Below are 23,530 nucleotides of genomic sequence, written 5' to 3'. Positions count from 1 at the left end.
CACAACGAACCTTCGGAATGCCACTCTCCCCCCTCAGCCCACTCAGGTTTGGTTAGAGACTTCACTGCATGCCTGACCGTTCACACATTTGTAGAAAACTGACATAGTCAGTGGCGTCACTAAGAGGATATAGGGGGTGTGGACCACACTGAGTGACACTGTCAGAGGGGGTGACACCAAAATGACTGTCTATAAAAATATCTCTGTAGTTTGAACAATAAAAACATTTTTCGTAAGCCCAGCTTACATGTATCAATATACCTACAAGGCTAAAGTTCTGTGATAATTTACTTTTTGAACCTTCTAATGCGCTCCGGTCAGAGCTGTCATTATTACCCAATTACAATGACGCTTCGAATCATGTGGTTTGGTTGGCACATGTCACAAGCACGCGTTGTTGCTTTCGTTGTGGCCAGTGTTTTTACAGTCGCTGAGTTTATCAAATTTTCTGGTGTTTTAGCTACAATACTGTGGTAATTAGTATTTGTGAACCTGTATCAATAACTTTTCTGAGAATGAAGTAGTAATTAAAAGAAAAGAAGGAGTGATATACAGGAAATATGATTTACAAGTAACAGTATAAAAAACATTACTAAGGATTCTGTACGGTCTGGTATGGAAGGAGGTTCATGGGGAGGTAACACCAACCCTAGTGATGTCACTGGACTTAGTGGCTCCTTGTGGATGGCTGGGATGCCCTGGAGAATGGTCTGGAAAGTGTAGTACCCCAGGAGGAGGGCAGCCATTTGGCAAGTCATGTGTATTTTACCTGGGGGCGTTTCCCAGTTGTTGGTAGTTCCCCACTGGTGGTATGGAGATGATATTAGCGGTCCACTAACTGGGAGCCCTACATACATATAGGATCCCTGATGGCGTAGTGGTTAAGAGCAAATGCTGCTAACTAAAAGGTTGGCAGTTTGAATCCACCAGCCACTCCTTGGAAACCCTGTGGGGCAGTTCGACTCTGTCCTATAGGGTTGCTATGAGTTGGAATCAACTGGATGGCAATGGTTTTTTTTGGGTTTAATAAGCTCTTTATTTGAATGGCTATTTTTAAAGTACATTAGAAAAAATAGAACATGTACAGTAAACCCATAATTTTGTGGATGCTATTACCCAAGATGAGGCTGAGTTGAAAAAAAATAATTAGTGGATTTAAAATTGACTTAAAAAAATATTAAGCAAATAATAGTACAAGTGATATTCAGATAAAGCAAAAAATGCTAAGGATGTTTTTTGCAAGTTACTAAAGTTAGGGAAATACTGGCATAAGCCAATAAAAGGGAAATTATTCGCAGTACACTTGTGACAATGCATTTTCGGGTCTATAAGTGAGGAATTGAGTAAAATGAATCAAAATCCAACCAACAAATAGTCTAAAAGTCTGGATCATGTTGAGGTTGCTTTGTTTCTGAAGCATAGGTGCCAGGGAATGAGAGCTCAGAGACATCACCAAGAAGAGTCAGATATAGGCTGATAATCAAACTAAAATTGAGCACAAAACTAATGTTAAAAATTCAAGAAAACTTACTTTCCTTTTTTAATCGTGTTCCTGCCAAGCAGTGGATCGAGGACGGGATCTATTGTTTCATCAAGGTTTTCAATTAAGATGACGTCTCCAAAGGCCAAAGCCATTTCAATGGCATTCAAAAACCTTAAAATTCAGTCAGAATTGAGATAATAAAATGTAAGTAAGCACAGGAAAAATGTTCAAAGTTATTTATATATGAGTAAATTATATTTAATTTAATGTAGCTATTTTAAATGGGAATACTAACTTAAAGAAGATATTTCATAAAAGTCATATTCTTCGTCAACTAGATTACACAGACATTAAAGATCAGACTTTGAGATAAATTTTACAGTTATATTTTCCAAGTGAAATTCAACAGTTAAACTAATAAGAAGTCCATCTGTAAACTGGTTATTTTTTATAATAATCATAGTTGAAATAAACGTAATTGACCCAACTGTCATCAGTTTAACTTTTTAATGGATCCTTTACTTTTAAAAAATTCAAATTATATTAAAATGCCTGTGGTTTCATCAAATTTTATCTTTTCAACTTTTACATTTAGTCAGATAAAGTGGTGAACTATCATTTTATTTCATTCCCATTCTCCAAGAAAGTCTCTCCCCACTCCCAAATTTTTTTCACCAAGTATTCAGATAAACAAGGACTACATTTATCTATACAACTGCCGAAATTCCTTGTTTCAGTTTACGTGTGAAAAGATGATAAAGGGTCAATTGAAATAGCAATAGGTCTAAAATAATTTATTCAATGTTAACTGAATACCAACTACATACAAAACAGCTTTCCATTTATCAGACAGTAATGTCATGAGGACCCAGTGACAGAAAATCTCAGAATAGAATCAGTTTTCAAAAGTGACAGGTGAAACTTGACTAAAAAATTATCTTCAGACATCAAATGTTGTGATTTGTTGCCATGTTAAGAGGTTGCTGTGGGCAAAGCATATATTTAGGAATATGTCTGTAAACATCATTAAGCCTACAGGTGCAGTTGACTATTCTGGTGTTATTGTATACCAAACACTCTACAGAAGGCACCTAACAGATCATCTGTTCCTTCTTGGCCTTGGGAAATTTGCATATTTTACATTCCAGATGTAGTATTTGCTCTAAACATCAAGCTAATTTCTTCTTCATTTAACTGGACACCACCCAGCATAGAACGTTTTTTCAACAGAGACATTTTATATGAATTATTTATATGAACAAACAAAACAAAACAGAAACCAAACCTGTTGCCATTGAGTCGATTCAGACTCATAGCGACCCCATGTGTTACAGAGTAGAACTGTTTCATAGGGTTTTCTCGGCTGTAATCTTTACAGAAGCAGTTCACAAGGCCTTTCTTCCATGGTGCTGCTGGGGGGTTTGAACCACCAAATGTTTAGGTTAGTAGTCAAGTATAAATCGCTTGTACCACCCAGGGACCTTACAGATAAACAAGTAGCACCATACAGTCATATTTCAAAGTGGCAGAGAGGTCTAACAAGTTTTTATAAAAATTAGATCCACTTCAAAGGAGATAAACAGAAAGCCAATCCTTCAGATTTCACATACCCTTTCTGGCCCAGATGTGTGACTTTAAGGTCAGCTCCATACTTATTCTTGATCCATTTAATTCCCTGTTGCTGGGGATCTATCATCAGGGGCCAGCGCTCGCAGTGTGTTAGGATACTGGCATTTTCGGTTGACATCCTGTCACTGGGCAGCCCTTGGTTATTCCAGCCAGCAATTGTAGCATCATCCGTCAACATGGCAATCAAGTCCAGGCCTTCAGTTATTGGAATGGAAACCTTTTAAATTAGAGTTGAATGCAATAAACTGGCAGTGTTGCAGAAGAGGGAGACTTAATATGACAGACAAGAAAACGAGACCAGAACCAACAGAAAGTGACTCCAGGGGCACAAAAGTAAATTCTCTATGGACTCTTAGAAGCAAAATAAAATTCTCATCATCAAATAAAATTTGACCTGTTGAGCCCTGTGTTTATCTCTCAGGATTCTGTCAACGTCGTACTCAACATCTGATTTATTAACTGCTTCTACTTGGCTTCCACTGAAAGGGTCTTTGTCTTACACATACATACAGTTATTTCAGTAAAGACTAGAATTTAGCCACCCAGAAGACTGGCAGGATAACAAATTTATTTGCTTATGAATAATCAGTCCACACAAGCAATGCTAAAATGCAGTATCCTGCTCAGGCATTTCATATTTTACTACAGGTCAACACTACAAGGAGATGACTTGTCTTTCTGGGATGGGTCAGCAAAATGTATTCAGTCCTTGTGAACTCCATCAGCTTGCTAGTTGTGCCAGGGAACTTAGATTGAGGGATTTGCCTACACTGTGATTGTAGAAAGCAGCATTGCAGTGATGAATTGTATTCTTTAAAAGAGAGGGAGAACAAAAATCAGTTGGGTTTCTTTATACCAACAAGGAAAAATCTGAAAAGGAAATCAAGAAAACAATAATATCATTTACAATTAAAAAAAAAAAACAAAAACAAAACCTGTTGCGATCAAGTCAATTCCAACTCACAGAGACCTTATAGGACAGAGTAGAACTGCCCCTTCCAAGGGCAGCTGGTGGATTCAAACTGCTGACCATTTGGTTAGAAGCCAAACACTTAACCATCATGCCACCAGGGCCCCCAATTTAACAATGGCCCCTAAAAAAATAAAATACCTAGGAATAAACCTAACCAGGGATGTAAAGAACTTATACAATGAAAATGATAAAACTCTGCTACAAGAGACCTGTATGAATTGAAGGGCATTCCATGCTCATGGATTGGAAGACTTAATATTGGAAAGTGTCAACACTACCGAAAGTAGTCTATAGATACAATGCAATCCCAATCAAAATCCCAACAGCATTCTTTATTAAAATGGAAAAACTAAACATCAGCTTTATATGGAAAGGAAAAAGGCCTTGAATAGCCAAAACAATCTTAAAGAACAACAAAGTAAGAGGCCTCACACTCTCTGATCTCAAAAAATGTTATACAGCCACAGTGATTAAAACAGCCTGGTAGTGGTTCAATAATAGATACATAGACCAATGAAATATAATTGAGAGCCCAGAAATATTGCATTTTTACTTAAGTAATGTGTGCCTTCTACATTTGTTTGCCAACCGTGGCCTCCCCCTGCGAGGTATTTTTGTAAGCGCTACTATACCATTTTTTTTACACATTGCTGTAAACAAAAATTCGCACAGTGGTGCTTTCAAAAATACCTTGTGGAGGGAAGGCACGGTTGGCAAACAAATGTAGGAGCACATTATTTGCAGAAAATATGGTAAATACATCCATCTATGGTCAACTAATTTTCAACAAGGGGTCAAAATCCATTCAATGGAGAAGAAACAGTCTCTTCAACAAATGGTGCTGGCAAATTTGATATTCACATGCAGAAAAGGACCCGCACCTCACACCATACACAAAAACTAACTCAAAATGGATGAAGAACCTGAATGTTAATCCTAAAACTATAAAGCTCTTGGAAGAAAACATAGGGGCAAAACTATGGGACCTAATTTTAAAAAAGTAGATTATCAAACACAACTACAAATATAGGAACAGCAGAAGAGAAATTAGATTAACTGAGACCTCATAAAAATTAAATACTTACACTCATCAAAAGACTTGATTAAACGATTAAAAAAACAATCTATAGACTGGGAAAAAATCTTCAGAAATGATATCTGATAAGGATCTAATCTCTAAAATATACAGAAAACTTCAACCACTCAGTAAAAAAGACAGACGGCCCAATTCAAAAATGAGCAGAGGACATGAACAGATACTTCACCAAAGAGGACATTCAAGTGGCCAACAAACACATGAAAAGATACTTGTGATCATTAGGGAGGTGCAAATCTAAACTACAATGAGATATCCCACTCCTGCTAAAATGGTACTGATAAAGAAAAAAAAGAAAACAACAACTTTGGGTGAGGATCTGGGGAGACTGGTACCCTTATTCACTACTGGTGGGATTGTCAAATGGTATAATCACTCAGGAAAACAGTATGGTGCTTCCTCAAAACACTAGAAATAGAACTACCTTATTATCTCACTTCTAGATGTATATCCTAGAGATCTAATAGAAGAGACATGAACATACACAGGCATACCCATCAATGGATGAATGGATAAACAAAATGTGGTACATATGTATAATGGACTACTGTGCAGCCTTAAAGAAAAATGAGTTCCTGAATCATCTTGCAACATGGATAAACCTAGAGGACATTATGCATAAGGTCCGTGTCTCAAAAGCACAAATATTATATGATCTCATTTTTATGCAATGACAAGAACAGGTATATATATAGAGACCAATGTTCATTGGAGGTACCAGGGGTGGAGGGAGAGGGGGCTTCATCTTCTAGGTAGTAGTCACTACCCGTTTTTTGTTTATGGTGATGGGAAAGGTAGCACCAAATGTGGGCAAAGTTTGCACAGCTTGACTAGTGTGACTGATGCTAATAAACTGTCCATAAGAAAAAGGGTGAATTGGTAAATGTGTAGCCCTGGTGGTGCAGTGGTTAACAGCACAGCTACTAACCAGAAGGTCAGCTGTTCAAATCCACCAGCCACTCCTTGGAAACCCTATGGGGCAGTTCTACCCTGTCCTATAGGGTCGCTATGAGTCAGAATTGACTCGATGGCAATGGGTTTGGGTTTTTTGTTTTGTTTTGTTTTTTGTTTTGGTTTTGGTACATTATATATAATTTTGCAACAACAATCACCAATATATAGATATATAGATAGGTAGGCAGGAAGGTAGGTAGGTAGATATAATAAATCAAATAGAAGCTACAGATGCAGATACTTCTTAGATATAACCAATCACCTCATGGGATTAGTTTTCTTGGTTTGAAGACTTAGGGTCATAGTCTCATGGGTCAGTTCAGTCAATTGGCATAACATAGTTCATAAAGTTCATGTTCTACATCTTAATTGGTGAGTAGCATATAGGATCTTAAAAGCTTGTCAGTGGCCATCTAAAATACAACTATTAGTCTCTAACTGTCTGAGAAAAAGAGAATGAAGAAAACCCAAGAACCAGAGAAGGAACTGGAATATAGGATTAATCATCTCCATGAACCATGACTTCCTATACCTTGAGACCAGAAGAACTAGATGGTGCCCAGATACCACTACCCGACGTTCTGATCAGGGTCACAATAGAAGGATCCTGATAGAAAAGGAAAAAAAAAAAAAAGTGCAACACAACTTAAAATTCTTAAAGAATCCAGACTTGCTGGATGTGTTGAGACTGAAGGAATCCCTGAGACTATTGCCCTGAGATACTCTTTTAACCTTGAACAGAAACTATCCCTTGAAAGTACCTTTTAACTAAATAGCAGGTTAGCTCAAAAGTAAAGAATTTCACCCTTGAGAACTGTCTTATTTATCTAGTGCTGCTATAACAGAAATACTACAAGTGGGTGGCTTTAACAAACAGAAATTTATTTTCTCACAGTTTTAGGAGGCTAGAACTCCAAATTCAGGGCACTGGCTCTAAGAGAAGGCTTTCTCTCTCTGTTGGCTCTGGGGGAAGGTCCTTGTCTCTTTTCAGCTTCTGTTCCTTGGCTCCTTGGTGATCTTCATGTGGCATAGCATCTCTCTTCCCCCATCTCCGCTTGCTTCTCTGCTTGATTAATCTGTTCTTTTATATCTCAAAAGAGATTGACTCAAGACACACCCTGCACTAATACTGTCTCATTAAGATAACAGAGAAAACCCATTCTCAAATGGGATTATAACCATTATAGGGATTAGGATTTGCAATACGTATTTTTGGGAGAACAACTAAATTTATAACAAGAACTGTGCTCTTTTAAAAATTATCCATATGAGACCGAATGGGCAACAGTTACTCTAAAGCATGGATGACCAGTTTGGGGAGCAGTGAGACTGAATTAACGGGAGTGGAACAAATAGAAGTAATGGGAATGTTGACACAAACTGAAGAATGTAACCAATGTCACTAAATATTACATGTAGAAATTGTTGAATGGAAACCTGTTTTACCGTGTATACTTTCACCAAAAATAAAATTATTATTAACAAAGAAAGAGAGAGGGAGGGTGACAGCAAGGGAAGGAGGGAAGGAAACCTATTTTAAAGAATAAGGATCATTCTCTACAAACAGTTTCTGACTTACAAAAATTAAACCAGATTGGGAAAAAGACTTTCTTGTTCATTCCTTCAGTCATCATCAGTCTATTGACCAACATTTATTGAACACACTTCTTGCATATGAAACATTGTTACAGGTTCTGGGGACACCAAAATGAGCAAGATGAACAAAAAGCTAGTCCTACAGCTTAGTGGTAGGCTAACATAGATACATGCCTCCATGAGAGAGTGTTTTGAGTCCTTTTTGCAGTAGGTAGAGGAAGCTGCAGCAGCAGTAGGTGCTTGGTTTACTAGCTGGCCAACGAGCTCCAGCAAACAAAATGATGGAAGGATTCCTACAGTGATGCTGGGAGGGATGCAATTTGATATCAATATAGGAGAAACAGCATCACCTTCTTACTATTCCTGACTACAATGCTATTTTAGGAAATAATCAAACTATCTCCTAGAAATATGAACAAGTGATATCTGACTCGATACACAAGTTCCTTGAAGACATAGAGTATCTTCTAGAATAAGCAACCTCTTAATAGCAAAGGATATGTGACTTTAATTTCCTATCTTCTACTTAACACAAACAGCTTGAAACAATTGGAAGCTTTGAATAAATTTCTGGAACTAAAAGGAATAGAGAAAGTGCACCCGTAGATATTGTGTCATAAATTCAAGTGTATTATCAAAGAGAATACCAGCTTTTCTTCTTGGTCATTTTAATTTAGTAGGGGAAATAAAGCAGGTAATCCACATTAAAGGATATCATAAATATTGTGAACATATTTGGACTTAAAATTTTAGAAAAACAATTTAGGATTTTTTTACAGTATTAGATTCAATTAGGTAGTTGCAGCACTATATCGAGAAGTTTTCTTCTTCAAAGTATTTTTTTAAATTTTTTTTTTTATTTTACTTCACGTGAAGGCTTACAGAACAAATAGTTTCTCCTGAAACAGTAGTACACATATTGTTTTATGACATTGGTTAACAACCCCACAACACGTCAACCCTCTAACTTCTCAACCCAAAATATTTTTTGATAGTTACAATACAGGCATCATTTTCTCAATAAATCTTAACCTAGGTTTAGCTGAGGAAAATAAACCTCATTTAATATGTATCTTCTTTTTAATTCACTCTTCTTTCCTGAACTCCTCAAAGGAGACTGCAGAAAGGAAAATGAGTTTGGAAACGAAGTGCAAAGAGGAAGTCCTTTGAGTCCAAAGTCAGCTCCTAAAGTCAGTGACCTGAAGGCTCCATCTAACTGCTTCATTACGTAGTGTCAATATGTTGTGGGTCAGGATGCTACTGCAAGGTGGAGCTGGACGAAAAGAAAAGAGCTTTCTCCTTTGGGAAATAAGTTTTTAGGAGAGAAAAGAGAAGGCTTGAAGCACGTGGCATGATCCAAATGAAACTAATCCTAACACCAAATGAATGTGAGTCCTCTGAAAACTCATCAAGTGGCATATTCCTAAAGAGGAAAGGGAACTTCCTGATAAGGCAATACTCCCAGTTTCTCCTAATATGATGGTTATAAAGCAACTAATATTTATGTAAGGCTTTATATGTTTACAAAATTTATTTATATACATTTACTTTTTCCATTTTCTCATTTAATTCTTACAAGAGTTCTGCCAGGTTGACGCCTATCTAACTGCTTAGGACACCGAGGCTCAGGAAGGTTAACAACACATTTGCTCTGCCACTATCCTGCTAGCTCAGAATAATGAATGGAGTATAAATGCTATCTGTCCTTGAACTTGCCCGTATCTCTGTCTGGCCAGCTGGATGGAAACAACAGTATAATTTGGGTCTTTAAGACCATGTAAGCCCACCACCCCATCCTTTTCAGTCACCATTCTCTGTGCTACTCTGTATCCTTCCAACCCCATTCCCCAACCTCATGTCCCCACGGTTGCATTGACAACACTTCCCGTATGCCCTCTAGTATCCTACTCCTATTTGGACCAAACTCTCTTCTTACTCCCTCTACCTGACTGTCTTAACCAATATCCAGCTCTCCCCCAGGGCAGTGGCTCTCAACCCCAAGCTGCATATTAGAATTACATGGGAACCTTCAAAAGATGCCAGCACATACCCCATCTCTAGAGATTCAGGTCTGATAGTCATTGATATGTTTTAAAAGTTCTCTCCTGGGGAAGGGGGTAGGATTCTTTTCCATATGGTTTAACATGAGGTTGGGGTGCCAGAACCATTGCTCTAGGGTCTCACTTCACTTGAGGGCTTTCTCAAGTAGAGACAGTCATTTTCTTAATACTACATTTACTGAAAAACGTGCGTGCACCAGAGTTGGCATTCTTCGTACATAGTCCCTGCAAGCCTTTCCAGACCATTGTTTCTCCATCCATGAGTAAAAATATCAACTTTGCGGCTCATAGAGTCCAGCTATACAATCCCCTATGTATCTCCTTATCATATTAAGGATGTAGCTATTGGTCCTTCTCACCTTCCAAGTTTTGCTATCAATCCTAGACAACCTCAATGCCCACGTACATGATCAATCCACTCCCTGGCCTTGACCTCCCCCATGTCAAAGCTCTACATCTCCTTTCCACTCCAGCATCTTTGGGGAGGGCTATCGGAATCATCTTAGAAGATTACACAAAATCCACATCGCTGGCTTCCCCTACCCACTCGCTATGCCCCCAGTGATGCTGATGCCTTTGGTATGGAATTATACCTCCTTCCTTAGATGAGAAATGCTGTTCCAGACCTTATAATAATCTCAAACTATTTCATTACTGAAATCTAAGATTCCAATACCCAATTATCTGAACATGCTTGTCTATACCTATCTCATACCTTTAAACATAATACTTAATCTAACCAACGGCATTGAGACATCTAGTCCTTTACCCTAAGATATTTTTAACCACAAACTTCTGGCTACTCACATCTCTATCCAATCTAAACTGCCCCTTCGACTCCTTAATTGCTCTTCTGCCAATCCTTTCACCGTCCCTGCCTCCTTTTCTTTCCGTCTCATCTGCCTGTAAACCCTGTTCTCTGGCTGCATTCAACATTCTCTGTCCTCTCTTTTATTTCCAGATTTTGAGTATTGCTGGTGAAGCCTTTATTACTATGACTATTTGTCACTATACTCTTTTCCAAATTCATCTTGGGTTTCTTAAAGCAGTCTGACAACACTTAACACCTACTCTTCTGCTCCCCTTAATAGCTATTTTTGATGTTTTCACTACTCTCCTCAAACATGTTTTCCTAATTTCTATCTTTTTATCTTTGGCCACCTGGCACTGCATTTTACTACTCCCCTGAGAGAAGAGAGACCATCAGATGTGACTGCATTAAACTTCTTCCTTCCTGTCAACATCTATGTCTGTGTCTACCTTTGTTTTCTTCCTTCCTCCCCAAGTTGAAGGGGTCTTGATTCTCCTACCCAAGGGTCATTCCCTCAAAATCCATTCTGGAGCCCATCGCCTCCCATCTCCTGAAGGATCATCATTTCTCATCCTTTTCTCAACAGCATCTCTGTTTCCAGTTCCTCTCTTGAAGCACAGAAACATGCTCTAGTCTTACCCATACTGAAAAAAACAAACTCCTCCCTTGATTCTGTGGCTCTAAAGAGGCACTTCTGTTCATTTCCTTCTCTTCTCTGTCAAGTTACTAGAAGAAGAACTGATCTTTTCTGTCTACTTCCTCAGTTCCCATCTATTGTAAAACCCAGTGCAATCTGGCTTCTTGCTCGCTATGTCACTGAAACAGCTTTAACTATGGTCACAAGAGATCTTCATATTTCCAAATCTGATGACACTGTTGTTTTCTCACTTGTCTCTATGGTGTTGGTGCTTCTGGCTATTCCTGCCTTCATATTCTTGTCTCCTGTGACACCACTCTTGCCTGGCTTTTCTCTAATCTTTGACTCTTCCTTCTTCACCTTCCTCTGCTCCCCATTCACATGTCAATGCTGACTCAGCTCCCTGTACTCTAAACCTTCTTCTAGATGATCTCACCTACACCTATAGTTTCAACAGCTACTTATGCATTGATGACTTCCATTCTGATTTTCTGCCCAAGAACTCTCTTATCCAACTCTCTACTAATTATGGCACTTGAATGTTTCACAGGTACCTCAAAGCTCAATGTCCCTAAAATCAATTCCTCATTTTTCTCCTAGGTCTATTTTAATCTCAGGGAATGACACCTTCATGCATTCACTTTTCCCCCATCACTCCCATGTTCAATCCATTGCATTGTTTTATCTTCCTCCTTGCCTCCTCTGGAATCACTTCCTTCCTTGTCGTATTCGCTGTCACCACTTTGTTCAGTTCCTTGTCTTCTGGATTGCTGCAACAGCCTCCTAACAGATGGTCCCATCCAACCTCTTCTTCTCCAAGTCACTGTTTCCTCAGCAGCCAGTGTGAGCTTTCCAGCGTGCAATTCTGACCCTGTCACAGACCTGCTCAAAACCATTCAATGCACCCCTTGCTTAGGATGAAGTTCAAACTCCTTTTCTTTGTACAGAAGGGAGTTTTTAATCTGGGCCCCTGCTAATTCTCTAATCTCATTTATAATGATATAAACGCTCATCTGTACTTTCCAGTTTATAATGATACATGCGTTCATCTACATTTTCTTCTAATTTACTTCACATTCTAATATTTAAATCACCTGAAACACTTATGAGTAACCTATGAAGGAAAGCCCTAATTGTGTTTTTCCTATATGGTTAGTCAGTTGTCCTATCACAATTTATTGAATAATCTACTACTTCCCCCACTGAAATTCAATGTATATTTTAGCATATATTCATTTATTTAAAAATCATGTATTGTTAATTGACTCCTAGGGATATACTCAAGAGACTTGAAAGCAGGGTCAAAACAGATACACGTACACCAGAGTTCTTTGCAGCATTCTTCACAATAGCCAAAAGGTAGAAACAACACAAGCGTCCATCAACTCATGAGTGAACAAATAAAATGTGAAACAGCCATGCAGTGGAATATTCCAAACCAAACCAAAACCAAACTCATTGCCGTTGAGTCAAATTCCGACTAATAGCGACCCTATAGGACAGAGTAGAACTGCCCCCATAGGGTTTACAAGGCTGTAAATCTTTATGGAAGCAGACTGCCATATCTTTCTCTCATGGAGCAACTGGTGGGTTTGAACCACTAACGTTTTGGTTAGCAGCTGAGCCCTTAACCACTGCTCCACCAGTGTTCCTTAATGTAATATTATTCAGCCATAAAAAACGAATGAAGTACTGATACATGCTACATGAAAACGTTACGCTAAGAGAAAGAAGCCAGTCACAGAAGACTACATACTGTATGGCTCCATTTCTAGGAAATGTCCCAAACAGACAAATCTATAGAGACAGAAACTGGACTAGTGGTTGCCTAGGACTGAGGAAGATGGGGAACAGAGAAAAGAGGGTGAGTGGGAGGTTACAGTTAACAGTCATGTGGTTTCTTTTGGGGGTGATGAAAATGTTTCAAAATTGATGGTAGTGATGGTTACACAACTGTGAATATACTAAAACCAACCGAACTGTATTTTTTAAATGAGTGAATTGTATGGTATGTGAATTATAGCTCAATAAAGCTGTTACAGATAAAGCATGTATCGAGTATCCACAATGTTCCAGGCTCCGTTCTAGGATATAGCAGTGAACAAAACATACAAAATCCTTGCTTCCACAGATACTACATTCTAGTGGGGACAGGGAGCAGATATTAACTATAATAAGTGAATAAATAAAATCATGTGTTAGAAAGTGACAAGTGCTACAGTGAAAAAGCAGAGAATGCTAAAGGGGATAAGGAATGCTGGAGAATGGGGATTGCAATCGTATCTAGTGCTGAGAATGTGTTTTTCAAACAGAGACTTGATGGATGGGAGGGAGTAAGCCATGCACATGTCCTGAAGAAAGACTGTTCAAGGCAGAGAGAGAGCCAGTACGAAGGGCCTGAGGTGGGAACAGCCCTTGTATATTCAAGAAAGGTGGCCAGTGTGACTGGAACAGAGACTGAGGAAAAGAATAATAGAAGGTGAGATCATGTAGGGTTTTATAAGCCTTTGTAATCTCTGATGTTTGCTCTGAGTGCAATGGGGAGCTATCAAAGGGATTTTAGCAGAAAAGTGACTTAATCTGACTTGCATTTTGAAAGGATTATGCTACGTTGAGAACAGAGTTGGGGAAGAAGTAGCGAATGTAGAAGAAGGAAAACCTGTTACAAGATGTTTACAATAATTCAGGAGAGGAACGATGGTTTGGCCCAGGGTAGTGGAGATGGTGAGAAGTGGTCAGATTCTGAAAATATTTTGAAGGAAGAACGGTAGAACTTCATGGAACTCCATGTTGGGGATCTTAAATAAATGGGAAAATACAAATCAATTGATACGAAACTTTCCCAAAACCTAAGGGGCCCTGCTGGCACAGTTGTTAAGTGTTGACTGCTCACCAAAAGGTCAGCAGTTCAAATCCACCTGCTGCTCCTTGGAGACCCTATTGGACAGTTCTACTCTGTCCTATAGAGTCGCTATGAGTCAGAATTGACTCAAATGGGACAGTTCTACTCTGTCCTATAGGGTTGCTATGAGTCAGAATTGACTCAATGGCAAGGGGTTTAGTTTGGTTTTGGTTTTATATAGTACTAAATAATTCCACACCAGCAATTAAAGATGGTACCAATTTTAATCTGTCCTCAGTTAATAAAATCAGGACCCAGTGAGCCCCTGGGTGGCAGAGTTAAGTGCTCGACTACTAGCTGAAAGGTTGGCAGTTCAAACCCACCTAGAGGACCCTCAGAAGACAGCCCTAGCAATCTGCTTCTGAAAGGTCAAAGCCTTGAAATCCCTGTGGAGCAGTTCTACTCTTCACACATGGGGTCACCATGAGTCAGAATCAACTAACAACATCAGCAACCAATTTTAAAACTAAATTTGAGAAGGCAAGTTTCTAATTAAAAATATGTAAAGTGACTGGTAACATAAGCTCATACTGTCAATACTATTACATGCCCCAAAGTTAAGGGTAACTATAACAACGAGAATGTGAAGTCCAATAGTTTTGACATTAAGGAAGTAGGCGGGTTTTCTCTACAATTGTGGAAAGTATAAGAATACTTGATGAATGAATGAGAATGCAGAGAAGACCATGAACAAGAACATTTATCAGTCTAAAGCAAGCCACGCAAACACACCCAAAAAGAAGACTGAATTTTGGAGAATGTGTGATTGAGAAGGAAAAAGGGAAGAATTTGATAACTGGTACTTTTGAAACCGACAACGAGGTAAGAACTGGACAAAAATTAGCAGAAATCATTATCCAATTAGTAGACTGTATTATCTTCTTATCTAAAAGCACATTTTTGGTGGTAATTCTAGAGAAAAACTTGAACTTCTAAGGTATACAGTTAATATAGATATAACCTCTTTCAAGAAATATAAAAACATGGTTTGATAATATACTTAAATAATTTAGTTACAAAAGGGTTTGCCTTTTTAAATGACGAATCACAGAATGTCTTCAATAATAAGCTTTCTCTAAAACATCTAATTTTGTTTAATTTAAAACAATCCCACTGAGATGTATTTATGTCATGCACACAACTACTGTGAAAACTACCAATGTCAAACATTATTAGTCGACACTGGGATATCTCTAAATATACATCAGAAAGGTTGGATATATAAACTAAGAACCATATATATATTATGTATGTTATTATATATATATAGACTGAGATATATAAACCTTGGTTTTAATCAATTGAGATAACACAGTGTTGCACTGATAACACTGGCCTGGAAGTCAGGAGGTCTCATTTCCTATTCTATATGTCCTTGGCCAAGTCGTTTAAACTTCCTGTGCCTCAGTTTTCTCACACGTACAAGAAGGATCTTAAAGTAGGTGATTTCAAATCCTCTACATCTATGATTTTACTTTGCTTACGAATTTAAATTTTCAAATTTAAGGTAAGTTACTTTTATATGTATATATAAAACACTACACTTTTATTCTAAAAGCAATCTTGAAAATGATCTTTTAAAAAGACATCCACAATCGTCATAAGAAAACAAAAAGTTTCATGTTACACAATAACATAATTCTAATTTTGTATCAGTTACCAGCTTTGTTAAAGCAATTTTCCAAATAACTCTATAGCTCATATAATTATTAAACGTATATATTATATACATATAATTTATATATTATGTAATAACCATACACAATTAAACTTATAAAAACTTTAAGATTATAAATTACAGTTTATATTAACTGCAAAAATACAGCTTCTATAATTAATTTTCATATTTCTCATCTCCCTGTCGAAACCATCATTAAAATAAGAAAAACTATGTAACACTCAAGGAACATCTCATTGACATAAGAATTTCCGGTTGGTTATCCTTACAGAAGTACAGAAGTGCTCAGCGTATATACTGCTTTTATTACTGAAATTTCAGTACGATACTTCCAAATTAGGACAAGATAAAGAATAGAGCTTACCTTCTGCTGAAGAAAGGGAATCCACTTGTAGTTCACCAGTTCCTGGCGATACTGTTTTGTAAAGGATCCAACATAAGATACAAACGCAGCTGTAAGGAGAACATCTCCACAGAGTGTCTTCTCTTGGGCTTCAAAGGATTGAATAGACTGACCCCAGCGAATCTTTTCTGACTGAAAGATAAAATTACTCAGATGTAACTGCAGGGCAAGAGTCAACCCAACAAATGCTTAATGTAATTACTTTACAGCACAGTTTAAGTCTATGTCCTTTTGCACAGTCTTCAGAAGGAACAGAAAGTAGCTGGTTGGCGTGACTAATATAATCTTTTATAGGTTTGAAACCCATCATTATAAAGGCAGCTCTCATACTCTCTGCACTGAAGTTTACTACAGTGTGACATTCTTTAACATCTCCTCCTCATTGGATGCCCTAACTCTATAATTATGATTGAGGTCCTTCTTGAAAGGCTGACAGACACTCCCCATGTCCTCCTTCTGGAAGTGAAGAACCAAGCGCTGTGGACAAGGCTGAGAGATGTTATGATTTTTCACATCAGCCTGGCTGCTCTCCATTCTTTCCACTTTTCAGCAGTGGTGCTTCGCTGCCCTAGGCAAACTTTATTCTTAACATATTGGCTAGTGGCTGATTACAGAAAAAGGAAAATTATAAGCAAATGTCACTCATGTTAATTAATTATAGCATAAAGCTTAACTAATTATCTGTCCTAAATTCTACTAGTTAAAAAATAGTGCTCATAGTCCCTAAACTCAGTATACTGGCATATTAACTCAGTATATTAGTATATAAACTCAGTATATTAGTGTTCTAATATAACCACTAAATCAGTAGAGGAAACTATGTCCTATATGAAAAGAAGGAAATCAGGAGGACTTCACTAGTTTTGAAGACAATATGCTTAATGCTGTTCAAGTCCTTATACCTAGCTGGATAGCCATTTACCATCTGATTTACATGTTAAATATGTAGAATCCTTAATATTGAATTTGAATAAAATGAAATAAATACCTATGGATTCACTAAACTGCAGGATATATCACTAAGTTACTTTATTTCAATGCATGCTAAAAATTAATATAATATTTTCACAACAAGCAAATTAATAGGACTTGAAAAAAACCTTAGCAATTTGATAATACAAGCAAAGGAGAACCTTATAGAATTCTGCTTTTCCCATGAAAGGAGAAAGACCATAGAAAATAAAAATGGTACATGAGAATAAGTTGTAATGCCAGTTCCCTGCTGGCCATCATAATACCCACAATGCTAAGGCCATAAAATTAGCAAGTAAAAAATGGTTATCAAAGCTGTTTTAAGGTAGTCTCCTGGCTTTGCTTGATAAAGATCACTCCAAGTTAGCAATATAATTAAACACTAAGGAAATTCAGCTCTCTATCCCTCCTCATAGAATTCATTAGTTTCTTTCCTCATCTACAGACAACATATCCATTAATTTTTAAGAGGAATCTCTCACTTGCCTAGCCTCCATCTTTGTTGTCTTAGGTTGGTGAATGATAAACAACAAAGTGCACCCACCTCATTCTCCAAAACAGCTTTGAAATTTGAAGATTTACTAAACATAGACTTATTTGCTATTGAAATCATCAATAATTTCACTATACCACCCATGTAACATAAATCACTACTGACACTAGCTAACAAGGGTTTAAGAGTTGGAACATGTCCCATAATAAATTTCTAGACAGTTAAAAATCACTATAATTCTATTCTAATGCATTATAGATTGCCTGTAATGTCATCCTGGCCTGGGTGACCCATTTCTAATTTTGAACAGCTGTTCAGCTCAGGAGTTAGTTAATGATTAAATATAAATTGCCTGATTTATTAGTCTGAATGGTTGAGCTTCCAGGTCAATGCTATATAGACAAAATCATCAGTCTTGATGCTTTTCAGAAGTTAACTGTCTTCTGTTCTAGTCAGAAAGAATTTATTCTCAAAGGAAAAGGTCCGACATCTTCAATTAATCCTTTAAAATACATATACATTTTTCCCTAACATTATACAACCCTTTTTTCCTCTCCTGGTCTAAATCATCATGAGTAAGTAAAGCCTATGGAAGATACAGCTGTGTGTTAGAGACACACAGTAGAGCCTCTTTTTCCCTTGATAAAACTTTCAGACATTTTGTAACTGCTTCAGGAAAGCAGTTAAACTAAATGACACTTTTTTTTCCCCTCAAGGACCTCGCTGAACAACTGCTTAAATCTTACCACTTTAAGTGCTAGTAGTCGTAAATACTAGTAGTGGTGAAATTTCTCAACTGGTCTAAGAAAACTGAAGTCTTCAAAGGGCTCCAGAACATTTTTTTAAAATCACAATAGGCTCCCCAAACTCATCCATCCATCCACCCACCCATCCATCAATCCAACAAATATCTGTTGATGCCTGCTATGTGCCAGGGACTATGTACCTCTCAGTGTCCTCATTTACCTTGGTCAAGTTGCGCTGGTTTCGCCCATATTGTGTATTGCCTTTCCCATGACCAGAAATAACAGGTGTCTACTATCTAGTAAGTGTTTGCCCCTCCCACCCTCTCTCTCCCATCCCTGCTAATGATCAAAGAATGTTGCTTTGTGTGTGTATACTTATTGTCTTAGTTATCTAGCACCGCTATAACAGAAGTACCACAAGTGAATGGCTTTAACACACAGAAATTTATTTTCTCACAGTTTAGCAGGCTAGAAGTCCAAATTCAGAGTGCCACCTCCAGGGGAAGGCTTTGGAGGAAAGTCCTTGTCTCTTCAGCTTGTTTCCTGGTTCCTTGGAGATCTCCATGTGCCTTGGCATCAATCTTCACCCATCTCTGTTCGCTTGCTTGCATCTTTAATCTCTTTTATATCTCAAAAGAGATCTACTCAAGATACACCCTACCCTAATCCTGCCTCATTAAATATCAAAGAAAACCCATTCCCAAATGGCATTATAACCACAAGCACAGAGGTTAGGATTTATAACACATATTTTTGGTGGACACAATTCAATCCATAACACCTATTCTTGATTTTTTATAAAAATGAGACCATATAATATTTGTCCTTTTGTGATTGACTTATATAGGTCTCTTTTGGTTTCTTGCAGCATAATGTCCTCCAGATTCATCCATGTTACGTTTGACAGACTCATTATTCTTTATACTTGCGTAGCATTCCATTGTAAAAGGAGCCTTGGTGGCACACTGGTTAAGTGCTTGGCCACTAACTGAAAAGTTGGTGGTTCAAACTTACCAGCCACTCCCTGGAAGAAAGATGAGGCAGTCTGCTTCCATAAAGATTCACAGTCTTGGAAATCCCATGGGGCAGTTCTACCCTGTCCTATAGGGTTGCTACGAGCTCAAATCAACTCCACGGCAGTGGGTTTGGTTTGGTTTTAGGTATTCTGTTGTATGTATGTATCACAATTTGTTTACCCATTCATCCGTTGATGGGCACCTGAGCGGTTTCCATTTTTGCTATTGTGAATAATGTTGCAATGAACATGGGTGTGCATATGTCTATTTGTGTCACTGCTCTTTATCTCTAGGATATACACTTAGGAGTAGGACTGCTGGATCATAAGACATTTCTGTTTCTAGCTTTTTGAGAAAGTGCCATATCATTTTCCATAATGATTGTACCATTTTACAATCCCAGCAGCAGTGTATAAGAGTTCCAATCTCCCCACAACCTTGCCAGCATTTGTTGTTTTCTGTCTTTTTGATCAGTGACATTTTTGCAGAGGTGAGATGGTATCTTATTGTAGTTTTGATATAGGGTCACTATGAGTCAGAATTGACTCGAAAGCAATAGGTTTGGTTTTGGTTTTTTAACGGCTAATGATCGTGAGCATCTCTACATGTGCTTATTAGCTGCCTGAATGTTCTCTTTGGTGAAGTGTCTGTTCATACCCTTTGCTCACTTTTGATTGGATTGTCTTTTTTTGGTTGTTGAGTTATTGTAGTTTTCTATATATTTAGACATTAGACTCTTGTCAGTTATGTCATTGCCAAAGATTATTTCTCAGTCTGTAGGTTCTCTTTTCACTCAGCAAAGTCTTTTGATGAGCATAAGTATTTAATTTTTAGGAGGTCCCAGTTACCTAATTTATTTATCTTCTCTTGTTCATGCATTTTTATTTGTGTTTGAAAGTATATTTATGCCAAAAATTAGGACACCTAGTTTTGTTCCTATGTTTTTTCCAGGAACTTTATAGTTTTAGCTTCAACATTTAGGCCCTTGATCAATTTTGGGTTTGTTTTTATGCACGGTGTGAGGTATGGATCCTGTTTCATTTTTCTGCAAAAAAAAGATATCCAATTTTGCCAACACTATTTGTTAAAGAGACTCTTTCTGCCCCACTGAATGGACTCTGACCCTTTGTCGAAGATCAGCTGCCCAAACATGGATGGATTTACTTCTGGGTTCTCAATTCTATTTCATTGGTCTATGGGTCTGTCATTGAACCAGTACCAGGCTGTTTTGATTACTGTGGCTGTATAGTAAGTTTTGAGATCAGGAAGCATGAGGCCTCCTACTTTGTTCTTCTTCAATATTGCTTTAGCTATTTAGCTTTCCCTACTCTATAAAGTTGAAGATTAGTTTTTCCATTTCATTAAATAATGTTGTTGGGATTTGGACCGCAATTGCATTACACCAACTCCTCACTTATGAATTTACAGTTAGGTTTCAAAGACCAGGTCCTTAGGTGAAAATCTGTGTTATGCAAAAATGGACGATGACCACATCAGATCACAAAATGAAGATGACTAAATCATTACATAACTACCAAATTACATCACTCCATAACTGAAAAACCAGTTAGAATCATGGTCCAGCCAAGATGACACATAACCTTAATCATCAGAGCCAGCGTTACTCTTGCCTAGCACCCTGGCATTCACAACTGCCAGATACATGTCATTAAAGCGCAAAATTGTCTGATAGTAGATTTTTTTTACTATTGTTGTAACTGCAGAATGTCAGATAACAAGACAGTCGATAAGTAAGGAGTGGGTGTATATCTATAGATTGCTTTGCCTAGTACTGACATTTTCACAATGTTAAGTCTTCCAATCCATGCGTATGAAATGTTTTTCCATTTATGTAGGTCTCTTTTGGTTTCTTGCAGTAGTGTTTTGTAGTTTTCATTGTATAAGTCTTTTACATTCTTAGTCAGAATAATTCCTAGGTATCTTACCCTTTTGGGGCTATTATAAATGGTACTATCTTCTTAAGTTCCTTTTTGGAGTTCTCCTTGCTAGTGTAGAGGAACCCAACAGATTTTTGTGTGTTGATCTTGTACCCTGCCACTTTGCTGAACCCTTCTATTAGTTTCAGTAACTTTCTTGTGGAAACTCTGGGATTTTCTATGCATGTTGTTGTTGTTGTCAGGTGCCGTTGAGGCAGTTCTGACTCATAACGACCCTATGCACAACAGAACAAAACACTGCCTGATCCTGCTGCATCCTCGCAATCCTTGTCATGCTTGAGCCCATTGTTGCAGCCACTGTGTCAATCCATCTCACTGAGGGTCTTCCTCTTTTTTGCTGACCCTCTACTCTACCAAGCATGATGTCCTGCTCCAGGGATTGATCCCTCCTGATAACATGTCCAAAGTATGTGAGAAGAAGTCTCAACATTTTCACTTCTAAGGGGCATTCTGGTTGTACTTCTTCCAAGACAGATTTGTTTGCTCTTCTGGAAAGTCCATGGTATATTCAATATTCTTCACCAACAGCATAATTGAAAGGTGTTGATTCTTCTTCAGTCTTCCTTATTCACTGTCCAGCTTTCACATGCATATGAGGCAATTGAACACACCATGGCTTGGGTCAGTCCTCAAAGTGACATCTTTACTTGTTAACACTTTAAAGAGATCTTTTGCAGCAGATTTGCCCAATGCAATGTGTCATTTGATTTCTTGACTGCTGCTTCCGTGAGTGTTGATTGTGGATCCAAGTAAAACAAAATCTTTTACAACTTCAATATTTTCTACATTTATCATGATGTTGCTAATTGGTCCATTGTGAGGATTTTTGTTTTATGTTGAGGTGTAATCCATACTGAAGGCTGTGGTCTTTTGATCTTCACCAGTAAGTGCTTCAAGTTCTCTTCACTTTCAGCAAGCAAGGTTGTGTCGTCTGCATATCGCAGGTTGTTAATGAGTCTTCCTCCAATCCTGATGCCCCTTTCTTCTTCCTATAGTCCAGTTTCTAGGAGTATTTGCTCAGCATACAGATTGAATAAGTATGGTAAAAGGATACAACCCTGATGTACAACTTCCCTGAATTTAAACCACACAGTATCTCCTTGTTCTGTTCAAACAACTGCCTCTTGGTCTAAGTACAGGTTCCTCATGAGCACAATTAAGTGTTCTGGAATTCTCATTCTTCGTAAAGTTATCCATAATTTGTTATGATACACAGAGTTGAATGCCTTTGCATAGTCAATAAAACACAGGTAAACAATTTTCTGGTATTCTCTACTTTCAGTGAGGATCCGTCTGACATCAGCTATGATATCCCTGGTTCCATGTCCTCTTCTGAATCTGGCTTGAATTTCTGGCATTTATCTGTCGATACACTGCTGCAGCTGCTTTTGAATGATCTTCAGCAAAATTTTACTTGTGTGTGATATTAATGATATTGTTCGATAATTTCTACATTCAGTTGGATCACCTTTCTTGGGAATAGGTATAAATATGGATCTCTTCCAGTTGGTTAGCCAGGTAGCTGTCTTCCAAATTTCTTGGCATAGACGAGGGAGCACTTCCAGTGCTGCATTCGTTTGCTGAAACATCTCGATTGGTATTCTGTCAATTCCTGCAGCCTTGTTTTTTGACAATGCCTTCAGTGTAGCTTGGACCTCTTCCTTCAGTACCATCGGTTCCTGACCATATGCTACCTCCTGAGATGGTGGAACGTCAACCAATTTTTTTTGGTAAAGTAACTCTCTGTATTCTCTCCATCTTCTTTTGATGCTTCCAGTGTTATTTAATATTTTCCCCATAGAATCCTTCAATACTGCAACTCGAGGCTTGATTTTTTTCTTCAGTTCTTTCAGCTTGAGGAATGCCAAGTATGTTCTTCCCTTTTGGTTTTCTATCTCCAGGTATTTGCACATTTCATTATAATACTTTACTTTGTCTTCTCAAGCCGTCCTTTGAAATCTTCTGTTCAGCTCTTTTACTTCATCATTTCTTCCTTTCACTTTAGCTATTCTATGTTAAAGAGCAACTTTCAGAGTCTCTTCTGACATCCATTTTGGTCTTTTCTTTCTTTCCTGTCTTTTTAATGACCTCTTGCTTTCTTCATGTATGATGTCCTTGATATC

The 23,530-nt window shown here is 37.8% G+C and overlaps 1 protein-coding gene across 1 annotated transcript in view; it reads right to left on the bottom strand.

The window, feature by feature from the left end:
* LOC101351062 (dynein heavy chain 11, axonemal) overlaps nucleotides 1–23,530 on the bottom strand; it is a 334,378-nt gene that overhangs the window by 83,798 nt on the left and 227,050 nt on the right. The window contains exons 57-59 of the mRNA XM_023732310.1: nucleotides 16,184–16,354; nucleotides 3,094–3,329; nucleotides 1,532–1,654 (exon numbers count right to left, since the gene is read on the bottom strand). Of these exons, the coding sequence (XP_023588078.1) occupies nucleotides 1,532–1,654; nucleotides 3,094–3,329; nucleotides 16,184–16,354 (530 nt within the window). The remainder of the gene's footprint in view (nucleotides 1–1,531; nucleotides 1,655–3,093; nucleotides 3,330–16,183; nucleotides 16,355–23,530) is intronic.

Source organism: Trichechus manatus, unplaced genomic scaffold (assembly GCF_000243295.1).
Source record: "Trichechus manatus latirostris isolate Lorelei unplaced genomic scaffold, TriManLat1.0 scaffold00050, whole genome shotgun sequence".
In the NCBI taxonomy this organism is placed as follows: Eukaryota; Metazoa; Chordata; class Mammalia; order Sirenia; family Trichechidae; genus Trichechus; species Trichechus manatus.
The sequence above is the reverse complement of the archived record's forward strand: the minus strand, read 5'-3'. Positions and strand labels throughout refer to the sequence as shown.